The sequence below is a fragment of the Ochotona curzoniae genome, unplaced genomic scaffold (assembly GCF_017591425.1).
Source record: "Ochotona curzoniae isolate NIBS_2020 unplaced genomic scaffold, NIBS_Ocur_1.0 scaffold_1852, whole genome shotgun sequence".
Classification (NCBI taxonomy): Eukaryota; Metazoa; Chordata; class Mammalia; order Lagomorpha; family Ochotonidae; genus Ochotona; species Ochotona curzoniae.
In genome coordinates this window covers 39,754,195-39,767,053 of record NW_024467087.1, presented here as the reverse complement: position 1 = coordinate 39,767,053, position 12,859 = coordinate 39,754,195, and the positions used below count along the sequence as shown (strand labels likewise).

General features: G+C 37.2%; 1 protein-coding gene across 2 annotated transcripts in view; it reads left to right on the top strand.

The window, feature by feature from the left end:
• The window catches only part of DIAPH2 (diaphanous related formin 2), an 830,745-nt gene extending 822,123 nt beyond the window's left edge, over window positions 1-8,622 (top strand). For both annotated transcript variants that reach the window (XM_040999826.1, XM_040999825.1), the window contains one exon: window positions 7,491-8,622. In XM_040999826.1, coding sequence (XP_040855760.1) covers window positions 7,491-7,555 — 65 coding nt within the window. In that variant the 3' untranslated portion in view covers window positions 7,556-8,622. The remainder of the gene's footprint in view (window positions 1-7,490) is intronic.
• Window positions 8,623-12,859: the final 4,237 nt, after the last annotated feature.

The window sequence follows — 12,859 nt, the reverse complement described above, 5'->3', positions numbered from 1 at the left end:
AAGGACATTAAGAGAAATCTATTCACTAGCTTTGACACTGAGTCCAAAGATAATCAATAGCACAGACTGTGGTATCTGAAATACTGAACAATGTACTAATTTGATTTTTTTTCTGAGCCACACTTTTAAAAAAATCCTTTGAAACACTCAAGTTATAAATTATATAAATACCAGTCATTTAAAATACCCAGAGATTGGTTTTACATGTTATGAAAGTAACTTGTTTATGATAGACAAAAGTAAGTATTGCATATTTTCTACACTTTGCTGCTTAATATGGATTTTTTAAATGCCTTGAAGTAATATTGCACTATGTGATTTTACTTTTATCATGTATTTCAATCTTCCTAAAGTTGCTATAATTGAGTTTGTTTGATAATGTTCCTTTATATTACTACAAGACTTGATAGTTTGCAAAATATGAGGTTCATAATAGAGATAGAGAGTAGAGTTACTACCTGGCAGGGAGGATTAGAAGAAAGTGAAATATAGAAAAGTGATTTAATCTCACTACTGCAGTTTTGTAAAATATAATTTGTTTTTCCCCTAGCACAGCAGAGTTTCATGCTGATAACAAGCTCCTGAATTAATAAATCCATTGCAGCTATTGAGACTTTTCCTTTAATAACATAACGAATGCTGAGCATTAGGAAAAAGGAAGGCATTTGTACAGATGTTACCTCTAGGAGAACTACACCCCAAGCACAGGAAAAATTCTGGCATCCTACATTGAACAGTATCAATGTGAAAATAATTTGTGCTTCTCAATTAGAATACTGCATTTTCCACACAAAAGAACGCCGTTTCCTTGAACACATTTGCTTATTTTCCAATTGGAAAGGCATTTAAGGTTCTATTTCGTTATCATTAGATGTGCTTAACTCCAATTACAGTTAATGGGAGTTGTGTGTCTATAGTCACAGTCACCTCTGAACTATTTTAACATTATTGCTTTCCATTATCATCCTCATTAAAATAACTTTCTCCTCTTCTGCCAACCTGAACTACCAATGAAATCCGGGTTTCTGCTTTCTTTTCATGGATTTATTTGCAAGTAGTGAAGGATGGCCTGATTTACTTTTAAAAACATTACAGTGTGACTTAGATTTGAATTGGGCTAGAACTCTAGTTGTTAAGTGGAGGAAGCTGATTGGGTTTTATGCATGCATTTTTGCACAGCACCATTTATACACAATAATACTGGAATAAACCAGATGTATTTAGGTTGATACCTGTGTATGTGGTGGATGCCAAATTTATAAGATTTTCTGTAAAACTTGGAAGAAAATAGTTTCCAAACTGAAACACTAGACTCTACAATAGCCAATAAAACCATGTGCTTATTAATTCCAATTATTCAGATTGTTGACAAGGTTAAAACCCATGAGAGTAAAATCAAGAGAGGATTTCAAAAACTCAGTAGAAAGTAGATTGAAAATATAATGTGTATTTTCCATGAACTTTGTGAAACGTCCTTGTATTCTAAAATCTCTAGGCATTATTTGGTTAGGGCTGCAATTTGCTATATTTCTAAAGGGGAAAAAATGATCATTTGTCAAAAAAACTTATAATAATGCAGGGGGAAAGACTTCCGTTAGGTCTTTAAGAAAATGAATGTGAGAACTTTTAAAAATATCAATAAAGGGGCAGATACTGTGGCTCAGTGAGTTATGTAGACTATGGCTTGAGATGCCCCTATCCCACATGCTTTGAGTCCTGGCTAGCGCATATTTCACATCCAGCTTCTTACTAATGTACCTTGAATGCAATAAGGTAATGGCCTCCCAATGCTTGGATTCCTGCCACATACATCAAAACCAAGATTCCTGACTCCTTGCTCCTGGCTCCTGGCTCCTTGCTCCTGGCTTTAGCCCAACTTTGTTCTGACTATTGAAGGCATTTGGGGAAGAGAATCAATAGAGAGAAAAATTTTCCTCTCTGTTACTTTGGTTTCATTTTATATTTGACTTGTCTGTTTATTCATTCACTTATTCTAATGTATCATAATAATTGATAAAGGACATATTATGGATCAGTGCAGAAATTCAAGATTTTTCAACACATGGTGTTAGTAAAACCCATATCTTCTTAAAAAAAAGTACAAAATCAGCTTGGAAACTTACGTGACATCCTACAATAAAATAAATTACGAATTAGTTAAATGTTAAAAGAATCAGGGTCAGTGTCATGGCATCATGGATTAAGCCGCTCCCTGTGTTGCCAGCATCCCATATGGATTCTGGTTTGAGTTCTGGCTGCTCCATTGCTGATCCAGCTCCATCTTATTGACCTGGGAAAGCAATGGAGGACTGCCCAGGTGTTTGGACTCACACCCATTAGGGAGACGTAGAAGAGGCCTCTGGCTTCTGGCCTAGCCCTGGCCATTGTGACCATTTGGGAGAGTGAATCAGTAGATAGGAGGAAGATCTCTGTCTCGCTCTCTCTTAGTCTATAACTTTGCCTTTCAAATAAATAAAATAAATATTTAAAAGAGAAGAGACTCAAACCTTAAAGAATGATAAAAGATTTAGATGAATATTTATCAAATGAGTCTGGCTCTAAAAGGAATTTCTGAGCTTAAAGACAATGGAACAAGCTGTTACTGAAAATTCAGTTTCTGTCCCCAGTGCCAATCAAAATAACGAGGACAAGGGTTTTAGGATGAAAGCAAGAGAACATTTAATCTGTTAACAGAGAAGGGGTAAGTTAAGCCAAGGGAGGGGTGGCCAGGAAACTGGGGATTGATGATATCTAACATCTTCTTTTAAATCACTATTTGGGGATTTGCTTCCCAAACACAATGCAAAAGATCAGTATCTTTGGTCACATAAAAATGATGAACGTGAAACTCTATGTTCCTAAAGCCTCACACAAAAAATAAAACAATTAGGTAGTCAATAACCGAAGGGAAACATTTCTAATAAATATTTTAAATGATTACTATCTTAACTTGTAGAGTTCAAACTAAAAATTAAGGCTGAAGCCTAGCTTTCTATGAGATGCTTTCAGTGTAACAATCTAATCCCTGATCACTTTTGGGATGCCAACAGCCATTTAATAGTGGACATTTTCTTGCCTGGTCTAGGCTGTGTAGACCCATAACCCCATTTGCTATGTTTACTGGAAACAGTGGCCACTCTTTGATGGTGAATCTGCCACATCATGGCTTTGGAAGAGCTTGTCACTGTAAATCACAGAACACTTCTTTACTTTGTTTCTACCCAAGTATTTTTGTAGTAAAGTAAGATATAGCACAGTGTATAGTACATGTAGAACAGAGTATTGGTTTATATTGTTGTGGTGTGAAGCGCTAAGGTATACCGTTACATCAGTATATCTACATGCCTATGAAGCAACATTAAGAAAACAAGGAAAAGATTCTTCCATAGAGAACAGCAAAGTAACACCTAATCTTAGGAGGAATGAATAATGGAAATGGTCTCTTTATCACAGTTTCTTTAATTCCAGCGTAACATTCTGAGACAGCATGCAAGTTACAGCTGCACTGTACTTTTGATATAAGTTCACTTTGTTAAAGGTTTACTTGCACACCCGGGTTACATATCACAAGTTGCAGTCATCTAGTAGACTCCATATCACACTGTGTGTAAACTTAAAATATGCAGTACTAGTCCTTAGATATTCCACTTAACAAAGTTTTCAGGGAGAAGGAAATTAATGTTGTAGATTTGGTTGCAGATCTGAAATTTTGTGACTTTCAGGTATGTCATGGATGATGTGATTTGTACATAGTTGCTGAATAAAGGTTGTCCAAATGAATTCTAGAGCAATACAATCATGGATTTGACACATTCACTGAAAACCTCATCAAAGTTTGACATAAATGCCAAATCAACTTTAGCTTGGAAAGGGTGTAAAACTTGCTGCTCTTTTGACAGCAGGAGAAGCTCTGATACCAGTGTGGACTGGTTAACCTGCTATTCAAAAGGGGTGTAACTATGTTGAAGCTGAGCCGTGGTATTTTATTTCATTTTGGAGAAAGGCTTGAATGTTTTCATTTTGGCAAACCTTCTTCTGTAGAATCCATATTTTCTTATATCTGTGTCCCTATCTCCAGCTTCATCTTGCCCATGTCACTCCCCATAATATCAGAATCTGTGCAGTCTCAACATGGATCATATTTAAAAACCAAACCCTTATTGAACAAAGGGATCTGTCAGGGTGTACATGTCCAAGCTATGATGGATATGAAAGGTTTGTTTTGGGACACACATTTTAGGCTAATTGCTTCAATAGTCCTTGTGTTTATAAGCTTAACTGAATTCCTGAATGAATTTTTAGAGCATGAGGATAGTTTAGACCATCTGGGCTTTCTTACTCATTAACATGCTGCTTACTCCATGAATTAAGACAGCAGAATCAAAGGAAAAGCATGACAAATCATGTACCCCCATCTTCCAATGAAATGTGTTTTTCTACATCTCATTGCATAAAGCTCCAGTAAGCACACATGCAAAGACACCATTTCCCCTGCTTCTTCAACTCTTTGAGTCTCAAAAAAGGTAACGAGCAAATGAAAAAGGATGCCACTACTTGTTATCAGAGCCACTCTTCGTATCATCTAAGACAAATACATATGCTTTAAACTGTCTACTTTTTAGAGGAGAGACTTATACTTTTGCCATTTAAGTTATACAGCATATTGGGAGAATAAAGCTAGTTCAAAAAGTATATTTGGTTCAAGCCCAAATCATCACATCATCACAAGTGGGGGCACCCACTTTTCTACCTGTGTTTCCAAATGGAAAAATGCAGTCTATGGCCCAAATTGCTCCATCACCTGTGACAGCAATAATATCTAACATTTGTTCTTTCCTCATAAATGTGATGCCAACTATGAGTTCTGACCTGATGTGAGCCAGGTCACTGATTTTTACCCATTATTTCTTAATACTATAAATATAAAAGTTGTATATCAAACAGATCAGTGATTTTCAATCTGTACTTCTGAGAAAAGATGACTCGAAGCATAAAAAGTTGTCATCATTAGATTGCTAACCATTAGATATGGGGGCAGATGAAAAAAAATGAATACATATAGAGGTACCCATATACAAAAGCCTTCCAAAAGTTCATAGAAAAATAGAATTTAAAACAATGAACATTTTTCATGAACTTTTTGAAGTTCCATAAGTCCCCAAGTATGTGTGTATTTCATGGTATTCTATAAATTTCACTTCTGACTTTACCCATACAAGTCCATAATTTGAATACACTTTTTGTAACTAAATTAGTTTTTAACATCAATACGGAGAATTGAAAACAGTCAACAGATTCAGATCAACCTTTGCTGCTATTTTTTCATAAACAAGATTATAGCTTGACATTTTGAAAAAGTAAGTGGTAGCCTCATGGAATTATTCATATACTTATCTCATTAACTTGAGAACCTATTAGGCAACCACAAAAATGGGGGCTGAGGGAGAAGAAAGAAGTTGTAGAAAAACTAGAACAATGCTCTTTTGTGTATGCCAAATACTGGATATGGGTCCTGAATCATTGTGTAGTCAGCCTTCCAAAAGCTTTTGTATCCTTTCCTCAGTTTGGTTTGACCTGAAACTTTCTCACACCTTGTTGCATCAGTAAGTTTCAGGTTGATGTGAATCCCATCATTTAATGCTTTGAGGCTGGGTTTTGGCAGTGATTGTGCTCTTGGATTTGGGCTGAGGGTGGGGGAGGAGAGAGTGATTGTGAGGAATGGCATTGGCATTGCAGGAGTGAAGTGTGGCTGCCTATTAATTTCAGAATGTAAGAGCACCAAGGCAGAATATTTGTTTTCAAACCAACAAACTCTTCTGAGAATGCTGTTATCATCCTCACATCTGATGGCTTTACCACTCAAGCTTAAATGTTAGCAGTGCAGTGGAAGCTGTTATATTGTAATCTCATTTTTAAATGTGTTCCAGGAAGTTCCAAACCAATCTGTATGCAAAACAGTGACATCCAAGTAATAAAACGTTTACCCCAGAATGTTATCTTCCCCTTTTTGGCTGAATTGTGATCCATATCACAAACTAAATAATGAAGTTTTTAATAGTATCTTCAAAAGGATACCCAAAAAATTCATCACTAGATATATCTCTGAGTATATGAAATGCCATTTTCTTTCACACCTCTTGGTGATATTATTGCATTATGATGCACCTGATAGGCTTTAAGCTCACAGCTGGTTAGCTCACTGTGCTCATACCTTGGTGTTAATGAGGCAAAAGGTCATGGGGCCAGTTAGCTTTGCTTGGTGAATTGACCACAAACATCATGAAACCTCAGCATGAACAAGAAAGGCACCATGGCAAAACTTCAGCACTTTTCAGACCATCCTCTCTGTGTAACAGACAGATGCATTATTTGGACATCATCATCTTAGAGAGGAAATGAGTGCAGCTTGGGAGGCCCCAACATGTACCTCTGAACAAAGCAAGCCTGATATTTAGGCATTAACTTTGCATTTTAATCCCCCATCATACCATTGATTTGCTGTGTAACCTTCATCACTAAAGCAGAGATAATAGGATAGAATGAAATGGGCTTACCTCCCGGGGATGTTGTGTGAATTAGCAAATTAACAAGTGTAAAATGTTAGCATTTATGTAAGTGCTGGTGGTTGTCATTATTTCTGGGGACCTAGTCTCATTCTAAATGGAGAATCTAAGCATATTATGCTTTTGTCAGAAAGGGATGTTCATCCACATCAATTGCATTTAAGCCGAGCATAAAACAGAGTTGATAATAACATGGTAGTGATCATTGCAATGCAGAGCTGTGAGCCTTTTTCCTATTAAAGCCAAAACTATTTTCAGCAACTTTCTTTGCTTTTAAACCTTGTTTTCCAAGCTATGTGCCAACAGATATCTCTTCAGTGATTATTCTTCCTGTGATGGGTGGGGGCATGGGACCTAGAACAGGTCCCATTCATTATTCATTCCCATAATGACTCTATAATGTATTGAATTTGTTTACATCATATAATCAGGCAGGCTTGGAAGCTGGTTTGATTGCCACATATTGCAATTACTGTAAAAAAATACAAAGCTCTTTTTCTTCTTTGCCCACGCTGGTGTCCTTTAGAGGTAGCCCACATACGAGATTGAGCACTCCTGGGGAAATGGAGTGCTTTCCAACCAAAGGCACTGTACATAGATTCCTTCAATTTAACATCTTTACCAAGGAATTTTGTTGTTGCCTGCTATTTCCAAGGGGACCGTACTTGAGAGAATTCTTCCATTTCTGTTATCACTCTGACTTTGCTTATCAAGAAAAGTCATTTATTGCTGATTGCGGAACTCTTGAACTCAGCCTGGCAGCTGCAGTGTGAACGCCTCAGATCTGGGCTTCTTGTTGCTTATTTACATATTCATTTGAAGTTATTTTTCAGGACTGTTTGAAAATGCCTCTCGACCCAACATCTTGTAACAGCCAAGATCTGAAGCTCACCGTGTTTTTGGTTCTTTTTTTTCTTTGTCTTCCAGATAACAGACGAGTACCTTTAGAAAGGTCACGCTCTCGCCACAATGGAGCTATCTCATCCAAGTGATTCCTGATGCCAAAGAATAGGAAAATATTTAAGTAAACAAAGTTGCGTGATTTGAAAAGAACAAAACATGCAGTCAAGGGATGGAGAAGAAAGAAGTGCATTTCTGCAGAGATGGAGCTGAGCTTGATGAAGGACTGTCTGTAAAACTCTTGCAAGACTTCCCACAATTGTACTGATCTGAACACTGTCACCAAGATTATAAAATGCATTCTTCATTTTACTGTAAAGATGTATATTATTTGCCATTGTGTATGATCTGACTATGGTGATGAAAGTGTAAGACACTGAAGAGTTCTAAGGATCTTATCCAGCAAACAATTTACAATTTGTAGGTTACTTCCACCAAAATAGAAAAGAAAGAGAAGAAGAAGAAATTATTTAATGTCTGCTTCTAATCAGTAATACAGAAAAGGGAAAAGCCAAGTAAAACATGCATGTTAATGATGTGAAGAGGTGCTAGTATTGCACAGAGAATTTTTAAAAAGCCATTTTTGAAAATTCCCCAAAGTACTGATCACCCCAGATGAGTTATTTCGAATCTTAGCTCCAAGAAAAGCTGACGGATTCATCGACTGTGGCTGGAATTAAAGTTTATCATTAGTCTAAACTGTCAGCATGCGATCACAGGCACTTACCATCTAAAACGAAACCAAAGTTTTCATGGAATCAGTTAAGGAAAGTGATCTAAACTTTATTGAAAGAGAAATTTTCTAATTATATGCAGATGTCTACTTTGTGCAGATAGTTTGTATGACTATTTTTGAGGAGAAAAATGCTCTCACGTTTTAATGTTTATGCTAGGGATAAACCTGAAGATTCTGTTACCTTCATGTAGATTTCCAGAGCAGGTATTGATTCCTAGTCCCTGTTGTTTATTTCTTCTCTCTATTGCTTCTTCCTCCCTTGACCCCCTTGAAGGCAGGGAATAGAGTTCTAGAAGACCTGAGAGGAAAAAGATTTCTTTCTGCAGGAGGCAGCAGAAAACTGTCTGAAAGGTCAATTGTTTTACTCCCCTTTCCAATTCCATTTTGGTGGTCTGAAGAAGAAAAATAAATTCCATGTATGTATGTGTGTATTTGTGTATATATTTATATCTCCTTCTGCAGCAGCTCTGCTTCCCACTAACTAAATGAACGTCTCAATTGTCATCATACTTACTTACCGTATAGCAAGAAATTGTAATGATGCTGCCAAGACAACTATAGGAGGAAAAACCTATTCTTTTTCTTAAATAGACGAGGGAGCAAAAGTTACACTTGACTTGTCTGTTATTTTAAAAGATGCATTGGAATAATGTGGTATAACTTCTCTGGAGTGCAATTTTAAGACTAATTCATGCAGATGATTGTGATTATTATAAAAGATTTCTCATATGTGTCCTTCCTGGATAGAAAAATCCTACTTCTTCTCCCACAGAGCACATTATAGACATTCAAAGAGAAGAATAAATGACTGGCTTGGCAAATCACCATTGGAGAGAATGGAAACAAGTGGACAGTAGGTCACATGGTCCTCGATCAAGATTTATAATGCTTCAACTGCTATCTTTTCCTCCAGTGCACTTTTACTTAGGTAGCATATTTCAAAATGCTCTGAAACTGCTACAGTATAGAAATCAAAAAGAATATCAGCATCTGAGACATTATAATTTTATCTTTACTGAAAACACACGCATATATTTAAAAGATATCAACTTCTCAAAAAAAAGAAAAAAAATAAAAGATATCAACTTCACACTTTTTAACAACAACAAAAGTTTAGGTTTCACTAATTTATGTAAATATTGAGTATGTGTATTTTTGACTTTCAAGATCTTTTCTGAAACCATTGTGATATGGCTTGTTTGATAATGATAGCTTTTTAGCCTGTAGCAAAATGATTTAGAAATTTTAACCCTGACTAAAACTGGGAGACATTTGCCTTGCCATATTGCCAAGCTTGACAAGGTAGAAATACTGATATATTATTGCCTTTTCCGGATGTGAACTTGCCTTATTTTCTAGTGTGTGAACAACAATTGATGCTATTACTGATAAATTATATATTTGTATTTAGAAAACTCTCACATGCTTTTCACAAAAACAAACAAACAAAAAAGCCTTTTAGGGTCTTTCAGGGAAATTCTAATAGTTAGGTTGAAGGGTTTGCTTCCCTATATTTATAATGGTCGTGTTCAACATTTCCAAAAGTCTCAGTCTATCACAACATCAACTGTAAATCCATTGTCTCAAAGCCCAAATCTCAGCAAGTTCCAAAGTCCCACATCTCATCCTCCAGATCATCCAAACTGTGTATGTGTGAAACTCTGGGTAGGGTCCATCCTATGACAAAAATCCCTCTCCACCTGTGGACCACTCAAATGGAAAAGAAGTTAACTGATTTGAAACTACAGTGTGGACATGCATGCAGTAACAATCACAGCCTTTCCTAACCCAAAGGGAAGAGGATACAATGTAGAAAGGACTCAGGTGTCCCAGGCATTTTCAAAATGCAGCCAAAAAAAAAAAAAACTCCCCTTAGATTTCAAGGCCTGACAATAACCTCATTGTCTCAGGGCTCTACCCATTGGGTCTGCATCTCTTCCCTTCTAGACTATGTATCGGGTCTTTGCCTCTGTTCCCACAGTTTGCATATATATACCTTTTTGAAATGCTAGGCCCTTTGCCTCTGCATTCACAGTTCTGCTCCATATTGTGAAAGGTAACACATATTTGCAGCTCAGTAGTTTTGTCGGCCTGTTTCCTACCTGTAGAGTTTTGGTAGTTTGGTCATCATCTCTTGTTTTGTCCTGTCTCTTTTCAGTCAAGCTAGAAGTGTTTCTGCTGATACAACATTTTCAAAAACCATGTGGTTCTCCTGTGTATGTCACTTGATTCGTACCTTTACAAAAGAGGGTCCCCATCTCCATAAAAAGATTGCACTTAGATACCAGAGTAAATCCATGGACCAGTCCTAATTTCTTAAACCTTACCAAAAGGTCCAGCCATACCCTTGGGCTTATATCAGAGCACACTTTACTATCTGTGAAGCTCTTTATTTTACTTACCTCCCAACCAAATTTCCCAACTCATTGAAGTGTGATTTATTTTTCACTTAGCAGCTCTTACCTTTGTTTGTCTCTTTCCTCTATTAGTTCACTACAGGCAACAAGAGGACATTAGGCCACATTTGCAATGCTTTGCTTAGAGTCTGCTCAGCTGAAACAGGCAAGCTCATCACTTGCAAGTTATGCCTTCTACCCATCACTGGATACAATTCATATCAGTGTTTTGCCACTATATAGCAGGGATAGCTTTTCATCTAGCTTCCATTAAAATGTTTTTCAACTGTCCTTCTGAACTTTCACTAGAAACACTTTCAACATTCATATTTTTACCTCTGGTTTGGTTAAAGCAGTCTGTTTTTGTATCACATGTATCAGAATTCTTCCAGGCTATTGCCATTATCCAATTCCAGAGCCACTTTATATTTTTAGTTATTTCTTATAGCAGTACCACATTTCCCAGTACTAAAATCTGTATTCAGTTCCTGTGGTTGCTGTAACAATTTGCCTCAAAGTTGGTGGCTCAAAACAACAGAAATGTATTTTTTTAAAGATTTATTTTGTTTTTATTACAAAGTCAGATATATAGAGAGAGGAGGAGAGACAGAGAGGAAGATCTTCCATCCAATGATTTACTCCTAAAATGACCACAACCGCAGGAACGGAGCCGATCCAAAGCCAGGAACCAGGAGTTTTTCTGGGTCTCTGAGGCAGGTCTCAAGGCTTTGGGCTGTCCTCAACTGCCTTCCCAGGCCACAAGCAGGGAATTGGATGGGAAGCTGGGCTGCCAGGATAGAACCAGCGCCCATATGGGATCCTGGTGTGCTCAAGGAGAGGACTTTAGCTTCTAGACCACTGCCCCGGGACCAAAATGTATTCGTTTGGCTATTGTGGAGGTCAGATGTCTAAAATCAAGGTGCTGACAGGACTGTAAAGGTACAATTACCCCGAATATCTCCTAGTTCCTTGTGCTTGTCATAGCTCCTTGGCTCGTGGCCAAATCTTTCTCTGCTATTTTAATATTACCTTCTCTGTGTATCTAATCTACATCTGTGTCTATTGTAAGGACACTTGTGATGGCATTTTATTGTAAGGACACTTGTGATGGCATTTTATTGTAAGGACACTTGTGATGGCATTTAGGACTTCCTCAGATTATCCATGATAATTTCTTCATCTCAAGATCCTAAATTAAGTATATTCGTAAAGACCCTTCTTTTTACATAGTGCATTATTGCAGGTTCCACAGGTTCCCAGGATTAGAACATGGACATATCTGTGGGGACCACTACACTAATTATTACATAAACATGTATTTTTCAACACATCCTTGGTGCTCAAGCCAAATTGAAAGTTGTCTCTAAAAGCTGCCTACACAGACTACTGCATGCTTTGTTGTTAAGTGGATGAACTAGCTAGACTAAATTTTAATTAATACTTTTGCATCTGTGGCTACTTAGCTTGAAAATATTGATCTCACCTTTTTGTGCTCTGGTGTATCTCTGTATCTCTTCTACACCTTTTATGGAGTCTTTGACCAAATGTTTCTCATAATATTCATAATGCAGACACAAAACTACCTCTGATACAGAAGGATTCTTTACAAGTGTATTTTATACATTGTAAATCCCTCAGCTGAAGGGAGAGGTGAAAGCAAAGACTTCTTTGAATGGGTATTGAGGGAGATTGTGTCCATTGCAAGCCGTCCTGAAGAAGTGTTTTTAGTAGTATTAGAATTGTGGATTTGTGCTCTCATTTCATCTTGAAATAAATCCTGTCTCTTAACAGGACCAAGAATGACTTGCAATCTATATGTAATGCCTACGTATTGAATAAAATAAAGATATATGTTAAATGTTATGCTGCTTATGACAATTTAGAGCCAGTGGAAAAGACAGCAAATGAAGTATCAAGACAGGATGTGAAAACATTCTAAAAGCTTCAATAGAACCAAAGTGTGAGTTTTGTGTGTTTTAAAAATTGGGTTTTTGAGGGGCCTGGTGCAATTGCCTAGTGGCTAAATCCTTGCCTTGCAATCACCGGGATCCCATAGGGAAACTGGTTCATGTCCCTGCTGTTACACTTCCCATCCATCTCTCTGCTTGTGGCCTGTGAAAACAGTGGAGATGGCGCAAAGACTTGGGACCTTGTACTCATATTGGAGATCCAAAGGAAGCTCCTGGCTCATGGCTTCAGATTGGCTGAGCTCTGGCCATTGTTACCACTTGGGGAGTGAATCAGGGGATGGAAGATCTTTTTCT